This window comes from Chrysochloris asiatica, unplaced genomic scaffold, assembly GCF_000296735.1.
Source record: "Chrysochloris asiatica unplaced genomic scaffold, ChrAsi1.0 scaffold00178, whole genome shotgun sequence".
In the NCBI taxonomy this organism is placed as follows: Eukaryota; Metazoa; Chordata; class Mammalia; order Afrosoricida; family Chrysochloridae; genus Chrysochloris; species Chrysochloris asiatica.
This window is the reverse complement of record NW_006408696.1, coordinates 2,044,461-2,069,713: the sequence shown is the minus strand read 5'-3', so window position 1 is coordinate 2,069,713 and position 25,253 is coordinate 2,044,461. Positions and strand designations below refer to the sequence as shown.

General features: G+C 43.2%; 1 protein-coding gene and 1 pseudogene across 2 annotated transcripts in view; one reads left to right on the top strand and one right to left on the bottom strand.

Annotated features, from left to right (window-relative positions):
* LOC102813745 overlaps positions 1 to 10,125 on the top strand; it is an 11,635-nt pseudogene extending 1,510 nt beyond the window's left edge.
* An 11,835-nt stretch (positions 10,126 to 21,960) lies between these two features.
* METTL9 (methyltransferase like 9) overlaps positions 21,961 to 25,253 on the bottom strand; it is a 50,940-nt gene continuing 47,647 nt past the window's right edge. The window contains exon 5 of one of the 2 annotated variants that reach the window (XM_006871949.1): positions 21,961 to 22,776. In XM_006871949.1, the coding sequence (XP_006872011.1) occupies positions 22,571 to 22,776 (206 nt within the window). In that variant the 3' untranslated portion in view covers positions 21,961 to 22,570. The remainder of the gene's footprint in view (positions 22,777 to 25,253) is intronic. The other variant, XM_006871950.1, reaches the window with a different exon arrangement.

The following is a 25,253-nucleotide window of genomic DNA, read 5'->3' as shown; positions in this document are numbered from 1 at the left end:
ATTTCTCAGCAGAAACCATGCAGGCAAGAAGGCAATGGGATGACATACAAAACTCTGAGAGAAAAAAATTGCCAACCAAGAATCATATACCCAGCAAAGTTGTCCCTCCAATATGATGGCAAAATTAGAACATTTTCAGATAAACAAATTAAAGGGATATTTAATAACCAGACCAACTTTACAAAAAATACTAAAAGGGGTTCTTTGGACTGAGAACAAACAACACCAGAAAACAATCTAAGATTAATATACATGACAACACCACCCAGAACTTTACTTTTTAAAGTAAAAAAACAACAACCTACAAGACTAAAAATAGAAAACCAGAGATATCAATTTATAATGAAGTCAACTACAAAGCAAAAAGAGAGAATAGTGTAGATACAGAAGTTCCAAATGGCACGGAAGTCAAGTAGATTTCAAGATAAAACAGACTATTTTAAATGGGGGAAAATTTTATGGGGAAAAATATTACAGGGTCACCTCAAAGAAAATTAATACACTTTCACATCAAAATAAAAAAGAGAAAATCAGAAAGATTTAGCAAACATTAACAGAAATGAAAATGAAAAAACCCACGAACGAAATTAACTCAATGCAGAAAATTTGTTGGAACACAGAAGCCAGTTTGTTGACAAGCACCATCGACTCAGTTCTGACTCACAGTGACCCTACGTAACAACAGAACAAAACACCGCCCAGTCCTGCACATCCTCACAATGGCTGCTACGCTTGAGGCCATTGTTGCCGCCACTGTGCCAGTTCATCTCATTGGGGTCTCCCTCTTTTGCGCTGTCCCTCCACTTTACCAACCATGATGTCCTTCTCCGGGGACTGGTCTCTCCTGATAATGAGTCCAAAGTATGACAGATGAAGTCTGACCATGCTGATTTCTAAGGAGCATTCCGGCTGTATTTCTTTCAACACAGATTTGTATGTTCTTCTTACAGTCCATGGTGCCTTTACTATTCTTCTCCAACACCATAAATCAAATGCATCAACTCTTCTATGGTCTTCCAAATTCATTGCCCATATGAGTCTATTGAAAATACCATGACTTCAGTCAAGCTCACTTTAGTCCTCAAACTGACATCTTTACACTTGAGCACTTTAAAGAGGTCTTATTCATCAGAGTTGCCTAATGCAATATGTCATTTGATTTCCTGTCTGCTGCTTTCATGAGTGTTGGTGGTAGATCTAAGCAAAGTGAAGTCTTTGACAACTTCAATCTTTTCTCCATTTATCAGGATGTTATTTCTTGGTCCAATGGTAAGGATTTATCTTCCTTTATGTTGAGATGCAACCCATACCGAAGGCTGTGGTCTTTGATCTTCATCAGTAAGTATTTCAAGTCCTCTTTGCCCTCAGCAAGCAAAGTTGTAGCAACTACATATTGCAGGTTGTATCATCTACATATCACAGGTTGTTAATCCTGATGCCATGTTCTTCATATAATCCATTATCTCGAATTATTTGCTAATCATACAGATGGAATAAGTATGGTGAATACAACCCTGGCACACACTTTTACTGAATTTAAATTATTCAGTATCCCCTTGTTCTATTCTAACAACTGCCTCTTGGTCTATGTACAGGTTCCTTACAAACACAATTAAGTGTTCCAGAATACTCATTCTTCACAGTGTTGTCCATAGCTTATAATGATCCACACAGTTGAAAGTCTTTGCATAGCTGAAAGCACAAGTAGATCTTTCTGGTATTCTCAGCTTTCAGCCAAGACCCATCTGACATCAGGAATGGTATCTGGCTTGAACCCAAGGCAGTTCTCTGTCAATGCACTATTGCAGCTGTTTTTTAATTATCTTTAGAAAAATTTTACTTGCATGTGATATTGTCCAATGATTTCCACATTCCACTGGGTCACCTCTCTTTGGAATGGGCACAAATATGGATCTCTTCCTATCAGTTGGCCATAAAGCTGTCCTCCAAATTTCTTGGCATAGATGAGTGAATGCCTCTGGTGCTGCATCAGTTTGTTGAAAGATTTCAATTTGTATTCCATCATTTCCCAAAGCCTTGTTCTTTGCCAATGCCTTCAGTGCACATTGGACATCTTCCTTCAGTACCATTGGCTCTTGATCATAGGCTACCTCTTGACATGGTTGGACATCGACCATTTCTTTTTGGTATACTGACTCTGTGTATTCCTTCCATCTTCTTTCGATGTTTTCTGCACCATTCAATGTTTTGTCTAGAGTATGCTTCAGTATTTCAAGTCGAGTATTGAATCTTTTCTCAGTTCTTCCCTTGTGTCTTGTCTTTCCGGTTTTAGCTTAACATTGACTAACTTTATTTCCCTCTTACAACAGTTTCCCCTCTCACTCATCCCTCTTCTCAGAACTTCCTCATTGCTGAGGTTGACTTGGTTCTGTTGAGACAGGCTATATATACAGAGAGTGACTTGAACCCCTCTTCCCATCTCTATTCTACCTGCCTAAGAAGCCCATCGTTGCTAGCACTGTGCCTATCCATCTCATTGGGGCGGGGGGGCATCTTCCTCTTTTTCTCTGATCCTCCGCTTTACCAATAAAGAGCCCTAATAGTAGATTATGAGCTTTGCTGCTAGCTGCAAGGTCAGCAGTTCGAAACCACCAGCCACTCCTCGGAAGAAAGATGAGGCTTTCTGCTCTTGTAAAGATATGTTGTTGTTGTTGTTAAGTACCCTGGAGTCGGTTCCAACTCATAGTGACCCTGCACAGAGTTTCCAAGGCTGCAAATCTTTAAGGGAGCAGAAAGCCTCATCTTTCCCCCCCAGAACAGCTGGTAGTTCGAACTGCCGACCTTGAGGTTAGCAGTCTGATTCGTAACCACTAAGCTTTCAGCCTCAGAAACTCTATACAGAGTCGCTATGAGTTGGAACCCACTGAATGGCACACAACCACCACCACCACTTTACCAAGCAAGATGTCTTTCTTCAGGGACTGATCCCTCCAGACAACATGTTCAAAGAATGAGAGATACAGTCTCACCATGCTCACTTCTAAGGAGTATTCTGGTTGTACTTCTTCCAAGACAGATTTTTTTTGTTCTTCTGGCAATCCATGATGCTTTCAATATTTTCACCAATACCATAATTCAAATGTATGAATTCCTCTAAGGTCTTACTTATTCACTGTTCATCTTTCACATGCATTTGAAGCGAGTGAAAACAACATTGCTTGGGTCAGGCATACCTGACTTCAAACTGACATCTTTGCTCTAACAGTTTAAAGAGGTCTTCTGCAGCAGATTTGCCCAATGCAATACATCTTTTGATTTCTTGACTGCTGCTCCAATGAATGTTGATAATGGATCCAGAGAAAATGAAGTCGTTGACAACTTCAATCTTTTCTCCATTTTTCATGTTATTTATAGATTCAGTGATAAGGATTTTTGTTCGCTTTACTTTGAGGTGCGATCTCTATGAAGGCTGTAATCTTTAATCTTCGTCAATGAGTAGTTTAAGTCCTCTTCACTTTCTGCAAGGCAGGTTGTGTCATTGGTATATTGCAGGTTATTAACGAGGCTTCCTCCAATCTTGATTCATGTTCTTCTTCATATAACCAGCTCCTCAGATTGTTTGCTCATCATACTGACCAAATAAGTCTGGTGAGAGAATACAACCCTGGTGCACACCTTTCCTGATTTTAAACCACTCACCATCCATTTATTCTGTTAAAATAATTGCCTCTTGGTCTACACAGTTCCTCATGAGCACAATTAAGTGTTCCGGAATACCCATTCTTTGAAATACTATCCAGAGTTTGGTAGGATCCACACACTCAAATGCCTTTTCATACCCAATAAAGCACAACTAAACTTCTTTCTGGTATTCTCTGCTTTCAGCCAAGATCCATCTGACATCAGCAATGATATCCCTCATTCTACATCCTCTTCTGAATCCAGCTTGAATTTTTTGTAGTTCCCTGTCCATGCACTTCTGCAACTGTTTTTTAATTATCTTCAGCAAAATTTTACTTGCATGTGATATTAATGGCATTGTTAGATGATTTCCTCATTCCATTGGGTCACCTTTCTTAGGAATCAGCACAAATGGATCTCTGCCAATAGGTTGACCAGATAGCTGTCTAATGGTTTACACAGATATCTGGCTGACCTAACTCTAACCCCTGACCTTGCGGTTCAAATCAACCTTGAGGTCAAGTGCTTATCCTATGGCACAACATTAATGAAATGTTTGACCAAACATAGCAGCCTAATTTTTAAGTTAATAACTTTGTATGGCCCACAAATGATGCTATAAAATTTTGGCAGGAAAAAAGTTCCCCAGCCCTGCTCTAAAAGAACGGGTAGGTGTGGTCCATAGGATTCCCAAGGCTGTAGACTGCCACATCTTTCTCCCAAAGAGCGGATGGTGGGTTCTAACCACTGACCTGTTGATCTGCAGCAAATCACTTTAACACCTGCACCGCCATGGCTCCTCCCATAAACTTTAGAGCCAAGAACGCCCCGCCCTATGGGCCAGTTCTACTCTGTATCACATGGGGTCAATAGTCAGAATCCACTTGAAGGTTTGGATTTGGGTTTTGGTGGTGGTGTTGAAGTCAAGTGGAGAAAAGGAACAAAGCTGGTGGTGTGTCAGATGCTGAGTGGAAATTGGGCTATGCTTCACATGGCAACCAGCAGACCACACCTACAACCTGAGACCACCCTCTTTCCATATTAACAAGAACCACAGGGGAACTCCCATAATGCACACACCCGGTTTCTTGTCCCAGCGTTCTTGAGCATGGATCATCCTGGTATTGCCTAACTCATTATGCAAATGCATTTTTTATCCCCCAAGGAGACTCCCACACCAATATTAGAATCAGTACTGCTCATTTTATCGCCCAGAGCAAAAACAAACTGAAAATTTTTGAAGCCCCAGACAAAGAACCATGTATTCTAAGAGATCTGGAGCAAACCCAGACCCCTAGCTCACTCTATAGCTGTCTCACACCCTGATAGTCCCACCCCACAACACAGGTTTGTTATGTTGTTGTTGTTAAGTGTCATTTAGTCGTTTCTGAATCACAGTCTATATAATGTTTCTGAGGAGCAACTGGTAGGTTTGAACCTCTGACTTTGCAGTTAGCAGTTGTGTTCATCCTACAGCCAACACCAGGACTCCAGCTAGCTTGTTAGACTACAGTAATAACTTTTCTTGGGTTCGGGTCTTTTGGGCTTTGAGGCAACAACTTTGGCCTTTTTTCCCTCTTTTCCCTTCAGTCAGCTGCCCTGGGGCATTGACCTCATTCACAGTTCTCCAGTTTCCAAGACAATGCGGCTTCTTGTGTTTGCTGCTACCGTCAGCCTCCCAGTTACTCTACAGAGAGGTTTACAATTACTGAAATAAACACCCTGCTCTTCGCTGCACATAATGTCTGCGTTCCAAGGAAACCCCAGCCACCGTCAGCGCAGGGGGGGCTTTTAATTAAGAGCCCTGTGGTCACTCTCTTTTGGGAGACTGGCCAGAAAGATTGAAAGGACTGGGCCGGGCAATGGTGGTTTGGGGGTGGACAGCTTCCTCCATGGTAGTAGCAATGGGCTCAAGCTTGTAACGATGGTGAGGATGGCGAAGGATGTGGAAGTGTTTCCTTCTGTTGTGCACAGGGTCGCTATGAGTTGGAACCAATTTGGTGGCTAATTAGGCTAAAACCTAACAACAGGTTTCTCCGTGGGCCTCACCTCCTTACCTCCAAAAGACTCACCTCCCACAGACTGGTGGAAACCAAGCAGGCAAGGGCTGCTTTGGTAGAATCAAAAATGGACTTCTGGTATGGCGCTGTTAGGATCAGCACTGGACTGCGAACCATAAGGTCAGCAGTTCAAATCCACCAACTGCTCCTCAGAAAATCTATGAGTCGGAACTGACTTGATGGCACTTAACAACAACAAAATGAAAACAACAACAACCACCACAAAATGTCTTCATTTGGACCCTGGCAGGCCAGTGGGCTTTTCTGTCCCCTGTCAGCTCATGTGGTCTTGTTGATGAGGGAAGCCAGACACACACGCAGCTCCATTCTCAGGCCTTCAGTTGTCATGGAGTTCCCCCCCACGGTGACCCCATGTGTGTCAGAGTAGAACTGTGCTCCAGTTTCCAAAGGCTGATTTTTTTTTTTTTGGAAGTTTTCAATGGTCTTTCTTCCAAGTCACCTCGGAGTGGACTCGAACAGCCAATCTTTTGGTTAGTAATCCTGCATGTTGTCTGCACCACCCAAGGACTCGGGAAGCACCTGAAACCAAAGCCTTGATGTTTAGTTGATTCTATTCTTGGGGACCTCATGGTTTGCTTGGCTGCGACACTGTAGGACAAACACTCGACTACAAGGTCAGTTTGAATTGCAAGGTCAGAGGTTCGAACTCACCAGCCACTCCTTGGAAACTCTATACAGGGTCTCTAGGAGTCAGAATCGACTCCACAGCATGTAACATCAATCTTTACAGAAAAAGCCGTTGTGGCATCTTCTTTTTAAAGTAGTTGGCAGTTAGCATTCCCCCCCATCCCTGCCTCCTCCCCACATCGTCAGTAGGGAGATGTGACAGCCTGCTTCTGTAAAGACTGTTGTTGTTAAGTGCAGTAGAATTGGTTACAACTCACAGTGACCTGCATAGGGTTTCCAAGGAGTGGCTGGTGAGATGACACCCTTGGAAACCCTAGGGAGTTCGAATCCACTAGACAGCAATGGGTTAAAGCTCTAGAGACGCCTAGCACTACGTTTTTGTCTATGACACCAACCTTGAAGTTAGTAGCCAACCACAACTGCACCTGAGAGGTCTTTAAAATCCTCAGTAATTGAGCTGGGGTAGAACTCTCAAGACACTGGCATATTTATAGTCCTCAGGAGATGCCAATATGAGACCAGGGGTGAGAACCAGGGGCTGAGGGCTGAAGTGAGCATGGCTTCCTGAGAAACTATCCTAGATGCCTGGGATGGAGGGATACAGAACTGTCTGTTTTTAAACCAGGGAAATCCCAGGCAAACCTGGAAGACTCTGGATGAGGAATATTTCGTTTATGAAACTCACAGAGATTCTGAGAGGCTCCCTCAATGCTCAATCATCCCATCCTATTCTCATTCCAACAATTCTCAACTACACAAAGTTTTGTTGTCTGCAAAGCAACCCATTCAAGGTCTGTATCATAGGCACGATGTATTATTGCATTGGGCAAATCTGCTGCACAAGACCTCTTTAAAGTGTTGGAGAGCAAGGATATCAGCTTGAGGACTAAGGTGTGCCTGACCCAGGCCATGGTATTTTCAATCACCTCATATGCATGTGAAAGCTGGACAGTGAATAAGGAAGACCGTAGAAGAATTGATGCTTTTGAGTTACAGTGTTGGAGGAAAATATTGAAAGTGCCATGGAACCAACTGATCTGTGTTGGAAGAAGTGCAGCCACAGTGCTCCTTGGAGGCCAGGATGGCCAGACTTCGTCTCTCATACTTTCGACATATAGTCAGGAGGAACCAGTCTCTGGAGAAGGATTTCATGTTTGGTAAAGTGAAGGGTCAGAGAAAAAGAGGAAGACTCCCAATGAGATGAATTGGCGAAGTGGCAGCCACGATGGGCTCAGGCGCAGCAATGATTGTGACATTGGCGCAGGACCGGGCAGTGTTTCATTCCGTTGTGCATAGAGTCGCTATGAGTCAGTGTAGATTCAATGACAACTAACAACAACAACATCATAGTATGTACATAGGAACATACAGATACTGGGAGATTTTCCAACAAAAAAATAAGACACCGTTTTCATTATGATTAGTGCAAAATAGGCTAACTTGACTGGCTTACAAAAGACCATCCTGATTTAAGCAGATTCGGATTTTGTGTTAAATCTTGATGGTAGAATGGTCCTGCTCCCAAAGGCCGAAGAGGTCACAGGAGTGGGCACTTTCAAGTCAAGAGCTCTGGAGTCTGAGATCTGACCCAAACTGTGAGTCTCTGGGCACATTCCCCTCCCTCTCTCTGGCCTTTGTGTTTCCTATGGAAGATTTGGATTCAAAAGTGAGAAGAAGGTAGGCAGGTAGGCAAGAGGGGAAGAAATTGGTCTCACTGCACATCATGCCGGTTCTCCCTTTCAGCTATTCTTCCCATCAGCCCTGGAGGCTGATTTTTGGTCATTTCACAGATGAGTAGAGCGGCATAAAGTCATACAACAAGCAAACACCAGAGAGGGGGGTTCCAAAGCAGGCCTGTCTGACACCCTGTTAATCACACTCACAGCTGCCAGTTAAAGAGAACCGAGTATATGCTGGAGTCCCTGGCTGATACAAACGGGTAACACACTCAGTTGCTAACTGAACATTTGAAAGCTCAAATGCACCCCGTAGTACCTCAGAAAAATGTCCTGGTGTTCTCCTTCAGAAAAACCAGGCACTGAGAAACCTTAATGGAGCCCCACATACTGGGGAGCCATGAGCTGGGCTGGACGCCACAGTCATTGGTTTTGGGGTTAGTATATATCACTTTGCATGTACTGTCTTACTTCCGTCTTGCATACACTTTGAGGCAGACATGACCATTAACCTTGTTTCTCAGAGAAGGTAATGGGTTCTTCGAGGTCACACAGCTAAGTGGTAGAGGCGGGTGATAAGCCCAGAATTAAATGATTCCAAGAGCCCTGCTCCTAGAACTCCAGGTGGTCACTGTGACCCTCTGTCCTCCCGCCTAAGAACTCCAACCTGACCACCGTAACTAGCTGTGTGCTGCTAGACAAATTCCTTAACCTCTCTGGGTCTGCTTTTCCTCCTCTGCACAATGGGAATGACACTATTGCCTTCCTCAAAAAACTATGTAAACATTTTTAAAGTTGATCATTTAGCCAATGTTTCCTCCCTGTTACTTTCTTTCCTTGCATTTCCCCATTTCTTCCCCCACAACTGTGAGTGAGGGACGACTTTCCTTTTGTAAAGAACTGTGCGCAGTATTTTGTTGTTGTTATTGTGTACAGTCGAGTCTGGACCTGTTCATAGCCACTCTGCATAGGGTTTCCAAGGCTGTAAATCTTAACAGGAGCAGAGAGCCTCATCTTTCTCCCAGGGGTCGGCTGGTGGATTCCAGCTACTGACCTTGCAGACCAACGTGTAACCACTACGCTACCAGGGTTCCTTGGGGTCCTGGTGTGGCGCTGTATGATAAGCCCTGGACTGCTAACCGTAAGAGTGGTTGTTCAAACCCAACAATTGCTCTTCAGAAACCCTATGTTGTTGTTGTTAAGTGCCATCGAGTCGATTCCAACCCATAGCGACCCTGTACAGGGTTTCCAAGGAGCAGCTGGTGAGCTTGAACCACCAACCATGCAGTTCAAACTGACTTTGCAGTCTGGTGCGTTAACCCACAGCGCCACCCCAGGACTCCTATAGAGAGGGTTACTATGTGTCTGAACCGACTAGAGACACTTCACCGACAATATTATTATGATTATCATTGATGCTATACTTCTGCTGCAGTTATTAGTATGATTATTATGGAGTTCTGGTGTGGTGCTGGACCTAAAGGTTGGTTTGAATCACAAGGTCAGTGGTTCAAACTCACCAGCCACTCCTTGGGAACCCTATACAGGGTCATTACGAGTAGGGACCACCTGGAGGGCTCTTAACAACAACGTCATTATTACAAAGTTGTCTTTATTGCTACTATTACTAGTAGGCCCGATCCCTTTTCTCAGTGTAGGTCTTGCCCTACACCGTGCACCACCCTTTTCCCACTCGGCTGTCTGCCCCCGCTCCCCGCCCTCAGACACAACTTGTACTCTCGCTTCCTTGGGCAGCCCCCGGCCCACACCCAGGGCCCCCAGCGTTTTACCTGGGGATCCGCCTCGGGCCCCAGCTCCGCGTCTCAGCTGCTCGCGGAATCCGCAGCTCTGAGCCCGGCGCCCAGCCGGACGACGGGACCACAGCCCAGGCGCGCCCCCACCTGGCTCGGGCGCAGGCACAAGCCTACAGCGCCGCAATCGCTCCCTGTCCACGCCCGCCGCAGTGGAAACCGAGGCACGGGGGCGACAGTCACGGGCCCCCTGGGGCTTCTGCACCAGGCTCCCAGCGTGTCAGGCGCGGACACAAATGCAGCCCCGCTGAGCTCATGGGAATAGAGGCAGTAAGGCAGCTACAGTGACAACCAGGTGCCATGTAGGGACCTTGTTCGGATCCGGTTTCCAAGTATTAAAAAATTGTGCTGAGTGAAGTAAATCAGTCACAAAAAGACACTCTATGATCCTAGTTATATGAACTATCTAGAATAGGCAAATGTTCAGAGACCAAAGTTCACAAGTGGCTACCAAGGGATGGAGGGGAAAGATGGAACGTGACAGAAAAATTTGGAAATGCACAGTAATTGGGATTGCACAGCTTGATGAAGGTGATTAACGTCGCTGAATTATATATGTTTAAAAAATGTTGAAATGGCACATGTTGAGGGCTAGAGATGTGTCTCTAGACATACATACATACATACATCATACATATACATATAAACATGGGAAAAATTAGACCATTGGAGAAATGTGTTGGATGGCCGTTTACAGGGTAGATTTTGCAGTCATGCTCATTGTAATGTGACTGTCTTTTAAGATTGTCCTTATCTTTTGCAGATATATTTATAAAAATGAAACGATACAAGTCTAGGCTTTACTTGGTAATAGTGGGGACCGAGGAGCATCGGGGGTGTGAAGGAAATGAGATTGGCTATGTGTGTTGGTAATTGCTGAAGGCGACAAAAGGGGTCTATTATTACCCTCACAACTTCTTTTCCGTGTGCTTGCCATTTTTCATAATAAAGATCTTTAATTACATTGAGTGAAATCAGTCAATCACAAAAGAGCAAATTTAGTATGAGACCACTATTATAAAAAGTCAAGAAAAGGTTGTCACACTAATAGAAATCTTGTTTTGTGAAAAAAGGTACCTTTTTATTGCATATTGAGTGATGGTTTACAGAGCAGGTCATCAGTTTTAGTACACGTCCTTAAAAAGCAGTGGTGTGGTGGTGGTGGTGTGCCGTGGAGTCGGTTCCAACTCATAGTGACCCTGCATGGTGTTTCCTAGGCTGTAAATCTTTATGGGAGCAGAAAGCCTCATCTTTCTCCCACAGAACAGCTGGTTTTTCAATCGAACTGCTGACCCTGAGGTTAGCAGCCTGATTCGTAACCACTACGCTATCAGCGTAGGAAATAGAAATCCCACGTGGCCCAGCAATCCCTCTCCTTGGTATATATCCTAGAGAACCAAGAGCGACAACACGAACAGGATGTGCACACACATGTTTATCTCAGCACTGTTCACAGTAGCAACCTAAATGCCCATCAGTGGAAGAATGGATAAACAAACTTTGGTACAGACACACAATGGGATATTGTTGTTAAGTGCCGTCGAGTTGATTCTGACCCATAGTAATCCTGTATAGGGTTTCCAAGGAGTGACTGGTGAGCTTGCACCGCTGACCTTGTGATTCAAACAACTTTGCAGTCTTGCGCATTAACCCACAGTGCCACACCAGGGCTCCGATGGGATATTAGGCAGCATTAAGGGATAACAATGAATTTGTGAAACACCTCACAACATGCCTTGGAAGATATTATGTAGAGTGAAATTTGTGAATAACAAAAGAACAAATATAGTATGAGACAACTATTATAAAAAGAAAAGATTTTCACACTAAAAGAAACATTATTTGATGATTACCAGGAGTTGGCAGGGAAGTAGAAGTAATTCACTGACTAGAAGGTTATTGATGTTAAGTGCTGTCCAGTCGGTTCTGACCCATAGCGACCCTGTATAGGGTTTCCATGGAGCAGCTAGTGAGCATGAACCACCAACCTTGTGGTTCAAACTGACTTTTCAGTAAATCACATTAATCCATAGCGCCATCCCAGGACTCCAGCTAGAGGGTAGATACATGTTCCTTTGGATGAAGGGTAAGGCAATATACAAGAGGAAGGTTGGCAGAATGATGAAGGCAGGGAAGATACTGGGAGGAAGCCAAAGTTAAAGGCAACAGAGGTAAATACTGTTGTATTTGTTTAGCTATATGATAGGCCTGGGAGTCCAGGTGTGGCACTGTGAGATGAAGCACGGGACCACCAGGTCAATTTGAACTAGGTCAGCAGTTCAAACTCACCAGCCTCTCCTTGGAAACCCTATACAACGTCACTATGAGTTGGAACCAAGTCCTCGGCACTTAACAACAGTGATAGACATGCAGACTGAACGGTGTGAGAGGGAGAGCAGGAATAGACCCACAAATACATGTAGGTTTGACAGGATGGTTGTATATGGGTATATGCATGAATATGGTGGAACATGCAGAGGGGCAAAGGTATGAAAACTTCTTAGACATGGCACCTTGAAGGAATGAGTCGGTGGGCCATAGTCTCAGGGGACACCATGATTAATTGGCATTAACAGTTCACAAAGACAATGTTCGACATCCTACTTTTGTGAGTGTTGTTGTTAAGTGCCGTCGAGTCGGTTCCAACTCATAGCGACACTGTATATATACATAGTTTCTGAGGAGCAGCTGGTAAACTTGAACCACTGACCTTAAAAGCTCATGAGTGATAAACTATTGGTCTCTCGACGTGCAGAGGAAAGAATAGTGATGAAAATTGAAGCCATGAACTTCAGTCTCCAGGACCCCGAGGCCAGAAGAACTAGATGGTGTCTGGCTACCAACACCAACTCCTCTGAAAGGGGTCACACTAGAAGGTCCTGGATAGAGTAAGAGAAAAACATGGAACAAAACTCAAAATCATTAAAAAAATCATTGCGGTTGTTATGTGCCTTCAAGTTGGTTCTGACTTACAGAGATCCTGTACGGAGTTTCCAAGGAGCAGCTGGTAGGTTTGAACAGTTCACTGCTTATTCTACAGCGCTACACCAGGACTCCAAACTAGAAGCCTGTTGTTAAGTGTCATGGAGTTGCCTCTGACTCAGATTTGTTGTTGTTGTTGCTATGTGCCTTCGAGTCGGTTCTGACTCACAGCGGCCCTGTATGGGGTTTCTGAGGATTTTTAAATCTTTGCTGAAGCAGAAAGCCTCTTCTTTCTCCCATGGAGCAGCTGGTGGGCTTGAACCATGGGCCTTGTAGCTCTCAGTCCATTACTAATCATATAAAGCCACTGTGCTCCCTGGATTCCTAATTTGTTGTTGTTAAGTGCCTTCAAGTTGGTTCCAACGCATAGCGTTCCTGTATAGGGTTTCCGAGGAATGACTGGTGGGTTTGAACCGCCAAGCGAAAGGAGAAGGCAAAAAAATACAAACAATTTTTTTAAAAAGATATTCATACTCTTTGGTCAGAATTCTGACCAAACTTCCCTGAAAAATATAAAAGTCCTCAGAAGTAAAAAGATTTGCGCATCAGAATGTTTCCCGCAGTATATATATATAGAGAGAGATCCACCAGTGGGCTCTACTGGAGAAAGATGTGCTCCCAGAAAGATTACACTCTCCTTCTACTCTTTCCTTATAAACTCGCTGAGTGGGAATCAACTGGATGGTACACAAGTGCGTGTGCAGTGGTATCTATGATTCCGATTTGCATTTGCCTAGTGGTGTGGCGCTGTTGGTTAATGTGCTGGACTGCAAAGTCGGTTTGAACCACAAGGTCAGCAGTTCCAGCTCACCATCTGCTCCTTGGAAACCCTAAACACAGTCGCTATAGGTCAGAACTGACTTGAAGGCACTCAAAAAAAAACAACAGTGACTCACAATGTGGCACATCTTGTCTTGTGCTTATTGGTCATTTGTTTCTCTTTGGTGAACTATCTACTTAAGTATCTTGTTCACTTTTAAATTCAGTTGTTTGTCATTTTGTTGTTGAGTTGCAATTATATATTCTTGATATTAAGTAATCTTATCAGATATATTATTTTCAAGTATTTCTCCAATTTTTAAGTTTTAAGCGTATTTTGCACACACCAATTCAACAGTGTCTACAGGTACAATTCAGTCAGTGACCTTGATCCCATTCTTTGAGCCATGCAAGCCATCCTCACCCTCCTTTTCGGAGGTGTTCCTCCCACATTAACATTGTCAAAGAGCTCCAAAATCTAGGCACTTGTCATGAGCGAGGCATCTGCCTGGGGTGCAGGCCAGACTCCATCTGAAAAAACAAAAATAAAACACCACCTAAAGCTGGATTACATCTGCTTGTAGCGTAGTGGTTATGAATTGGGCTGCAAACCGCAAGGTCAGCAGTTCAAAACTACCAGCTGTTTCATGGGAGAAAGATGAGGCGTTCTGCTCCCATAAAGATTTACAGCCTCAGAAACCCTGTACAGGGTCGCTATGCGTCGGAACCGACTCCACGGCACATAACCACCACCACCACCATTCACTTTGAGGGCAGCAGCTCATAGCCATTGTTTGCTCTTTAACTTTTTGCTGTGATTTGGATGTTTATAGAGCAGATCACTTTTCCATTCCCCTATCAATATACATTTTGCTTCATGCCAATTATTGCAAACCCTACAATATAGCATCACTTACCCTACTGCCTGCTTGTGTTTTCCTCCATCTTTCCTAGCCCTTCTGAACTCTGTCCTTGGGTAGTAACTCCTTTTGATGGTTGATTATTCTAATGGGTGTCTAGTGTCACTGTTCTGTATAGAACTACTGTTTGACTGAAAATGGAGTCCTGGAGGTGAATTCGTTACTCCAGGCCTGAAGGATGACTCGGCCAAAGTCTCAGCGGTTCCAAGGGTCTCTCTTTAACCAGTTAGCCTGGGCTTTTTATTTTCTTTTTTTTTCTTAATGATTTTGAGTTTTGTTTCATATTTTTCTCCAACTCTATCCAGCAGCTCCTAATGTGATCCCTTTCCGAGTAGTTCGCAGTGGCAGCTGGGTACCATCTAGTTCATCTGGTCTCAGGGCTATGGAGACTGATGTCAGTGTGGTCCTTTAGTCCATTAGACCAATTATTTCTTCAGTTTTGTTTGCCCTTCTTTCCTCCAGACACAGAGACACCAACAGTTGCTCCTTAGATGGCAACTTATGAGCTTTTAAGACCCCAGTCATTATGACGTTGTTGTTGTTAAGTACCATGGAGTGGGTTTCCGACTCATAGTGACCCTGCACAGGGTTTCCGAGGCTGTAAATCTTTATGGGAGCAGAAAGCCTCATCTTTCTCCCGCAGAACGGCTGGTAGTTTCGAACTGCCAACCTTGAGGTTAGCAACCTGATTCGTAACCACTATGCTACCAGAGCTCTTTGATTATAGCCCTTGTTTTTCTGATGTGTTTGTAGAGGGCCTTGAGAAATGGTAGTTTAAACTAGATAAAAGGAAGGAATTGATTTCTCAGCCGGCTGCAACAGAAAGACTGCAATAACTATTATTTAGGGACTATTTCAGAAAAAGGTCTCACAAATGTTTGAAAAAAATAAGAATCCGTATTAGAAAATAAATCATTAAGTCCTGCTCAAGAGGACAATTATTCAGTATGGATCTGTGAGGATATTCTAAAACTGAGATATTTAGCATGATTAAAGATGACCGCTCTAGGTTTAAATCAAAGCTCCATTGTTGACTTTAACTTGTCCAAATTCCTTTCTGCCCTCCTAGGAACCAAACCTGGGATTTAGAGCTATGAAACTTTAGTCAAGCCCACCCAACACTACAAGAACAAGAATATGGTTTGTAAAGAATTGTCCATAAATGTTTGTCAAGATGATTTCAGCAGGATGCTTGTGTGACTTACTCTCAGGAAGAATGTATACATAGTTTACTAAATTATCCCCAAGAAATCTGTTAGAAAATAAATCAGTAGTCTTGTAACCATATATAATCCCAAACCTCTGATTACAGTCACATTCTCCCTGTCCCATAGTTCTATATTAAAATGCTCTTCTCTCTAGGAATGTTGGAGCTCTTTGGTGAACCCTTACTAGGCGTACTGCCCTGTCTGTATTGCTCTAGGCCTTCAGTAAAAAACCCTTTGCTGTAACAGACTCGTTGCCTCTTTGACAACAGACACTCCCTGCACCCTAAAGTTCCATGCAATCTTCCCAGTTGCTGTTAATTCGATCCCAAATACAAAGTTCTTCCAAAGGGCATAATGCTCAAAGCAGAACTTTTTTAAGAATATATTTAGAAAATGCCTGAGTCTCATATGATTCATCAGAGAAAAACAAAAGTGCCCTTAAATCTTTTAATGTTCAGAAAAAAAGTCTATGGATGTAGATGTGTGCATGTGTACACATTAACTTAAAAAAAAAAAGTCAAGACAGGCATACACTGAAACGTCTACAGTGGTGTACTTAGAATTATGGGATGAGTCAAGGTTGTTTTCATGTTCTGATTTCTGCCTGTCTGTAGTCTCTACATTTTACATAGTGAACATGTCACTTGAACAACCAGTAGGCCTTTCTGACCACAGCTACAAGCACAATACTGGTAACAGGTACAGGTAAACCCATGGACGTTACTAGTTGGGCTGCTAATTTCACGATCGGCAGTTCAAAACTACCAGCCACTCTGTGGGAGAAAGATGAGGCTTTCTGCTCCCATGATTTACACCCTCAGAAACCCTATTCAGGGTCACTATGAGTTGGAACTGACTCCACGCCACATCACCACCACCATACGGCATCCCACTGGGAGTCCTGGTGTGGCGCCATAGGTAGGTTTGAACCGCAAGGTCAGTGGTTCAACCTCACCAGCAGCTCTTCAGAAACCCTATGCAGGATCGCTGTGAGTTAGAACTGACTCGATGGCACTTCACAACAATACAGCACCCCACGGGAGTAAGTAAGATGAGACATTCTGCTCTCATAAAGATTCTAAAAGCTTTAGAATATCCTCACAAATCCATCCTCGGAAACCCTATGCAGGGTCGCTATGAGTCAGTAAATACAACAATTCAATTTTACACGATAATTTTGGGGGGAAAGTGGGATCTTTACTTTTCACTTTACAAGTATTGAAAGTCATCTTCAAGTGCTTTTGTAATGAAAACTTGTTTTTAATTCACGTTAATACAGCCTAACTAAAATCATAGGTGCTAATTATGTAAGAATACTCTTACATATTCAAAAGGATACGATTTCATAGCTAAAAAGAAATATTTTATTAGTGAAAACGGATCCCATTTCAGTAATAGAAACAAGTATAGCAACCTACAGGGCACAGTTTAGTAGTGAACGAAGCCCAGTGCCATTTAGGCTGTACAGAAAAAGAAACGGCACTACATTTGTTTCGTTGTTAAGTGACGTCGAGTGGGTTTCAGTGCATAGAGACCATGTATAGGATTCCTGGGTTTGAACTGTCAATCTTGTAGTTAGCATTTCTGTGCTTATCCTACACCACCACATTTTAGTGAACATTAATAGTTTAAAATTCAAGCAATTAAATGCAATGTGGCACCCTGAATTGGATCGTGGAACAGAAAAAGAAAGATCATTAGTGGGAAAGACTGATGAAATCCCTATAAAATCAGTAGTTTGGTTCATAGTAATGCACCTGTTCATTTCAGTTTTGAAAAATCAGGTTAGGTATGTTACTATTATGGGTAAGTAGGTAAAGGATGGAGTTCTGGTGTGGCACTATAGGATAAACCCTAGACTACTAACTGAAGGTCAGTGGTTCAAATCCACCAGCTGCTCCTTGGAAACCCTATACAGGGTCACTGAGTTGGAACTGACTTGATGGCACTTGACAATAAGGTAAAGAGTGGAGTTCCGTTGTGGCACTGCAGACATAAGTACTGGACAGCCAAGTGCGAGGTCCGCAGCTCAAATCCACCAGTCGCTCCTTAGAAACCATTTACAGGGTTGCTCTGAGTCAAAACCAACTTGACAAGAACAAGTAAAGGGAATATAAGCACATCTAGGAGATATTGTAAAGAGCTCTGGTAGCGTAGTGGTTATGAGTCGGTCTGCCAACCTCAACGTCAGCAGTTCGAAACTACCAGCAGCTCCATGGGAGAAAGACGAGGCGTTCTGCTCCTGTATAGATTTACAGCCTCAGAAACCCTGTGTAGGGTCACTATGAGTCAAAAGCGACTCCACGGTACTTAACAACAGAAGACGACATTGTGGGTTTGGTTCCAGACCACCATAATAAAATTAGCCACATAAAATCACAATAAAGTGAACCACATAACCCAGTACCTGTAAGAGTTGTGTTTACACTATGCCACTAAACCCCCGACCGCCGGTTTCCACTCACAGTGACCCCACAGGCCAGAGGAAACTGCTCCACAGGGTTTTCGATCATTACAGAAGCAGGCTGCCGCACTTTCCTCCCATGAAGTGGCTGGTAAGTTTGAACCACTGACCTTTCAGTTAGCAGCCGAACACCTAACCCATTGTGCCACCAAAGCTCCTTTGTTTACACTATATATTAGTTTATTAAGTGTGTAGTGACATTATGTGGCGTTGTGGGTTAATGCGCTGGACTGCAAAGTTGGTTTGAACTGCAAGGTTGGTGGTTCAAGCTCACTAGCCACTCCTTGAAAACCCTATAAAGGGTCACTATGGGTCGGAACAGACTTGATGGCACTAACAACAACATTATAAAACAGCTTAAATATTGTGAGAATTGCCAAAATGTGACAGACACAAAGTGAACACATAATGTTGGAAAAAATAGCGCCAACAGACCCGCCCAGTGCAGAATTGCCACAAACCTTAAATTTGTTTAAAAGAAAATTTTAAATGTCATCTCTGCAAAGCACAGTAAAAGCCAAGTACTATAAAAGGAGGTATGACTGGTACAGATATTCTCTATACAATCTTTGCAAGAGTCCTACAGATGTAAAAATTTTACAAAAAAAACTATTATTAAAATTTCCAAAAATAAGTGACAACTAAAATTAAGTTCGAATTCCTTTCGGCATAGAAGACAAAGAACATGATTAGAAAACCTGATAAAGCTGCAAAATCTGAATGCATGCCTCTGCAGACTGCCACAGTCGTGTGAAATTCCGTTTTCTCTTTAGTGTGCTGTCCCGTTACCCAGCTATTCTCATCATCCACTAATTACATAAAGGCAGACTGCCGAGTTTTAGATTGCAGCAACATTTCCTTAATGTCTCTGAGTGTGGAGAAGTATGAACCTGCTTCTGCCGATCCATGTCTCTGTATCTTTGACATCCATGTCTCTGTATCTTTGACGAGTGGTTTTTGTTAGAGCATCCTGTTTATTTCAAATCTATGATAAGCTCAGTTTTAGGCACAGTGAACTACTTGACAATACAATCAGCCGGGACAGTGCTTTCCAGCTGTAATATGGGTGCTTTGGATCTAAGGTCATTTTCGGATACTTCTTGTTAGCTACCATCGAGTTGATTCCAACTCATGGTGACTTGAATACTTGCAGAGAACCGCGCACCACTGGGTTGCAAAGACTGTGACTGCCAGACCTGTCATCTGAGCGAGTTCAAAGTCCCAACCTTTCAGTTGGAAGTCCAAGGTTTAACTTTTGCACCATCCAAGGACTCCTTTGGATACTTAAGCTTCTGCAAACCTGGTGTCATGTTTTCCACTGGAAGTCCGTGTTGAATATTCTGTAGTTATTTAGAGAAAGGGAATGGCAGTAGGCCTCAATGGGTAATCAAGAGGTAGGAAGCAACTGATAAAACTTCTCGTTTCATGCTTGGTTACAAGGCTAGCAATACTATACTCAGAACTGAGTGAAAACAAAGCTTTACTTAGACAATTTGCAGCACCTAAATCCTACTCCGGTAGTGTAGTCGTTATGAATTGGGCTGCTAACCTCAGGGCCAGCAGTTCGAAACTACCAGCTGTTCCGCGGAAGGATGATGCAGCTTTCTGCTCCCGTAAAACAGCCTCAGAAACTCTGTACAGGGTGGCTATGGGTCGGAACCGACTCCACGGCACATAAACCACCACCACCACCAAATCCTACTGTTTCCCAGCTTCTTTTCTGTTAATGTTCGACGATGTGGAAACTGATGATATGTCATATACAGAAGTCTACTGTCGTGGAGTTGATTCCAACTCATAGCAATCCTAGAGGACACAGTAGAATCGCCCCTGGGGCTCTGAAGGCTGTGATCTTCATGAAGACAGACCACCACATCTTTTTCCCCTGCAAAGTGCCTGGCAAGTTTGAGCTGCTGACGTTTTTTTAGTAGCTAAGCACTTAAGCACGGCACCACAAGCACTCCTAACATGGCATGTTGTTACTGTTGTTAAGCGCTGTCGATTCCAACTTATATCTACCCCGCAAAGGGTTTTCAAGGAGCAGCTGGTGAGTTTGAACCACCCAGCTTACGTACAGAATTGCAGGAAATACAGCAGTACTTTCAACCACTCTGCAAAAGGGATTGCAGATGAAGGGTGCTATATCTGCTTTCCTTCCCTTCTCAATAATCAGAGTCTGAGCACTCCAGGGGCTGACAAGTGCAGATACAAGGAGCTATGAGTCACAGGGGCAGCTGACATTGCCTTTTCCACATTCTTTACAGTCATCTGTGACCACAAGAAGAACTGTTCTCAGCACAATCTCAACCTGATATGAAGCGCTTACACGAGTAATGGTGCAGACAAGAAGGCAGCTTTATTGCACTTTGGAAAAAAATAAACATGATTCCATAGGGAGAAAAAGTCATTGACATTTAGTAAGAAACACTGCCATCTAGTGGAATAGTGACATACCATCAAGACTTTCAAGACCAGAAAGGTGAGTGCATTTTACTTAATTTTCACCATCAAATGGTGCTTTTTAATCATAAGCTGGCCTTCAGAGACCCTCAGATTTTCTTGAGCAACCATTTTTATTTTTGAAATTCATAAACGTATAAGGTTTCGCTGCTTTTGTTTTGCAGGGGAGGGGTTGTAAAGAATGAATGGTTTTGTTTTGCTTATTAAATAGACCATCAAACCAAATCTCAATTTGAAAGTTTTTAAAACACTTTGGGGCAACCTGCCTCTTTGAACATCCATCATTCTTATTCAACAGTCTAAACGTAACCCCTGCTTACGACAGACAGCTTTATAAAGAAGCAAAACTCAACTGTACAAGAAGTTTACTACATAAGTTTACTTGTTTACTTTGTCTATTTTTACAATCTAGGGTGCTATGTATTTGTACTTCACTTATTTGAATTCCTGAAAAAAAGCATTAGGACACACCAATAACAATTTTGCATAAATCACATTAACCCAACTCTTCTTAATGACTACACAGTAACAGTAGAAGATACTGGTGCGAGGCTGTGGGAAGGCTGTTCGCAATGAATTTTAAAGTCATTCTCACAGCGTTTAGTCTCCTTTATACCCAGGTGCTGCTGCAAATACGTCGATTTCATGACTCCCATGAGCATATAAATGAGACTACTTAATGAAACACCTGGATGAAAAAAGAAATCGTTTTAAGAATCACATTGTTAGCAACCACAATCTCTAATCATTTCCGATTCTGAGTTAAGTGCTCTACTCTTTGTAAGATCCATAAGAGCTATTGTTCTTGCTAATGAGTTCCTCTCACTGCAACATTTCTGGGTAGAAGGTTGGAGGCACTCACGGATTCTAGAAAGCACATGGTCTTCATCAAACCGCGTACCTGGCAAATAGTAAACTCAGTTAAAACCTTTTGGGGAGCAGCCAAGTTCCAGGAAAGAGGTATACAAGTGTACTGAAATAAGTTGAATTAAAACACTGGTAGGTTGCATTTTGTTGGCAGACACAACTGAATGTTTCAATTCTGAGAACCTGAGATTGTCCAGAAAAGGAAAGTTTGGAGTACATCGGACATAAGCGATCACACAGTCAGAACCCAGTGTTTCGCATTTCTCAAAACAACATGAAATAGGGAGTGAGGGGTGGGCCCTGAAGTACTAGACCTGAATGGGGTGGTTCTTGTTTTAGGGGTGTCTCGATTGCCTGTGTCCATCAGCTTTCTTCCCCATGCTTCATCAGCTTGGTGGATCTCTGTGTGGACCTCTCAGGAGGTCAGATGAAATCACCACCTCATCCCAGCACTCAAGTCATCTGCTACTGTTTGGGCATTGCTGAAGCCAATGGCAATCGCTGAAGCCAGAACAACTGAAAATGCTACGGGAGTCTTATTAACTCAAACATGATGCCAAAGTCATCTCCAAAAAAGTTTATTAGCATGATTAAAAACATTTTTCTTGAATAATGACAAAGAGAAAGAGTTTCTAAACATGGAAGAATTATCAGTGGCAATGCCTCAGAACCAATATTTGGAATTGAATGGACAGTTTTATTGCCAGTCTCCATTTTATTGAGAACAATCCATGTATTGGTCCCATGTGAAGTCATGACTATTGCTTTGTCTGGGAATGCGTCCCCACTGCAATTAAGTATAAAAAATATCTTCCATCCTAATTGGAGTGTGACCTGCATTACTGAGTGAAGAGCTGATAAAAATCCTCCAAGAGTTGGGTTTTTGTTTTTTTTAAAAAACATTCCTTTTACACACTACAAAGAAATAATTCGTATTTTGGCTTTTTAAATTCCTACATGATACTTGAATAGCAGTCGCCAAAGGCCCACCCCTTCACAGAATTGCGAACACAGACCCTCTTGAGGAGGGGACATTGTAGGGGCGGACTCGGAAGACTTGGCACTCCGTGTGTTTATACTGGCTTGAGAACAAAGACAGCGTCGTCTAGAACATAGTAGTCATTGTACATATCGCCCTCACACAGGTACGGCAGTCTGGTGAAAGCTTCAATCACAAAGCCAGCTTTTCTGAAAACCTCCGGCAGACTATTCACTTGTTCTTCCCAGTTTTGTCCCTTGATTTCCAGAATTTCTGATGGTTTCTCCCACTTGCCACCTACTAAAACAAATAAAAACATTAAGTTAAATTCTTGAACAAACAAGTTATTTGAGGAGGGGAGAGAGGAGCTCTGCACCGGGACCTTTTATGAATGTCTCACGTTGATGCACGTTGTTAAGTGTCGTCAAGTTGGTACCAACTCACAGAGACCCTGTATAGGGTTTCCAAGGAGCGGCTGGTGAATTTGAGCTCAAACCAAGCTGATGGTCGAGTACGTATCCTCCAGCGCCACACTAGGGCTCCGCCTTTGAGGTAGGTGATACTCCTTAATCTTGCATGTTTGAGCAACTTTCAACAATTTTCAGTCTGTACTTGATCTTTTTTTTTTTTTTTTAACCTCTGATGCAGGTATGCAAAACCATACTACCCTCCCTTAGAGGGACTGAAGCAGCCCTGGTGGCTCTGTGGGTTATGCACAGGGCTGGCTAACCACAATATTGGCGGTTCAAACCCACCATCTGCTCTGAGCGATTTACTATCTCCGAGCCCACTCAAGAGGTTGCTGTGTGGTGGGATCATCTCAATGGCGGTGGGGTTTGGATATTGTTAAACTGAGTGAGGTGTAATGGTCAATGGGCTCAAAACACTGTCACAGGATGACAGAAAGTTAAAGATGTTTGTAGGAAAAATGTATGAAAATGCAACTTACCACCTAAAGAGGTTTACCAGGCTAAAAGTAGGGATTAGCTCATAAATGATTTTAATTCATAAAAATCAATTATCAGTGTGTTTCTCAAAGGAATTTGACCCACTCTTTACCTTTACAGAACAATTTCCTACACACTCAACTCCAGGACCAAAGGCAGACGTCAATCAAGCAGTTCTTCAAAGAGTTAACTTAAGTCCCTATGTTGTTGTTGTTAAGTGCCGTGGAGTCGGTTCCTACTCATAGCGACCCTGTACAGGGTTTCCGAGGCTGTCAATCTTAACGGGAGCAGAACGCCGTATCTTTCTCCCATGGAACAGCTGGTAGTTTCGAACTGCTGACCCTGAGGTTCACAGCCCGATTCGTAACCACTATGCTACCAGAGCTCCTTATAATTGTTCTCAAACCTCTGGGTAGCTGATACCAGAGGTGGGGGGTCTTCAAATTCACATACACAAAGCCCCACCCAGAGCCTTCAGGGGTGGGATATTCCTAATGGAAAAGACATGCATGCAGGCCAACCCAGAAAGGCTAGGGGAACAGAAGATACTGCTTGAAAGAAAGATCAATGGGGAGGGAGCATATGAAAAAGCAGACTGTTTGGTTGTGACAATACCAAGCAAGATATTTATCCTGAGCCATCAAGGCAAGAAAAATCAGTCCATCAGGGTACACCCCCTTACAAGACTGAAACTCAAAGGGAACACACAAGCAGTCTTGTATAATCGCTGGTGACCGTCCTGGTCAACCTGTGAGTGGAAGTAGGGGAAATGCAGCAAAGAAGACATAGGCTGAGACTGGCCATGGCCCAGAGATGTCCGATGACCTTGAGATGACAGAGAGAAGAGGAAGGGCTGGCTGGTTTGAAGTTCAGGGAGACATGTGAACTCCAGAGCCCCAGGGCACTGACCTAGTCACGGAGGGCTAGAGTTAAGAATGAAGCAATCAGCTAGTCTGAAGAGGGGGGAGGCGTGCAAGAACTCCCAGACTTACAGATAATACCCATTTGACCTAGCGTGGATACCTTGCTGACCAGAATTCGATCAGATGAAGATATAGAAGTATGCTACAGGGAGCACAACCTGATCAACTGGACCCTTGATTATGGATGAGGCTGCCCAAGATTCCAACTGAATAGGGAAGGAGTCTCCATATCAAGGATCAAGTATGTCTCCAGCGTACACTGGGTTGATAAGGATGAGCAACTTAGACTTTGACTACCAAAACTGGGGGCTTATAAAGGCATGAAGTGTCTGGCTTAGGGTCAGAATGAGGGCAGTAAGACAGAAACCCTACTGAACAGTTTTTCTCTTGTCCATCTGGGTCTGGTGATGAGGAAGATAGGATTATGATTCAATTGCGAGTAACTGTTTTCAGGTCTAATGGCGATTGTCACAACTGTAAATGCAGAAGAGGTGAAAGTAAAAAAGGAGAGCCGTTAACCTGGCATCTCAGGAACTGGACACCCTAGGACCATCAAGAGGGAAGAACATGAGAAGAAGGAGAGATCCTAACCAGAAAAGCTGTGACAACAGAGATGGCGGCAGAGGCGATGGCCTAGAGAGACAGAACAGCAGAGGACTCGAGGCCCAGGGACTGAGAAAGGCAGTGTGCCCACGGGCAGGAGGCTGGCTTACAAAATGTGCCCTTTGGACATTTAAACGAATATATATCCACAATGTGGTATGTGTACATTTTTTTTTAAAAAGTTAATAAAGGTAAATACTTTTGGCTAAGGGTACATGGAGGGGACTGTAATCATTACAATATAATTTGTTGAATTAAAAATGGTGATCTGTCCTGTAAGCCTTCACTCACTCAGTATACAATA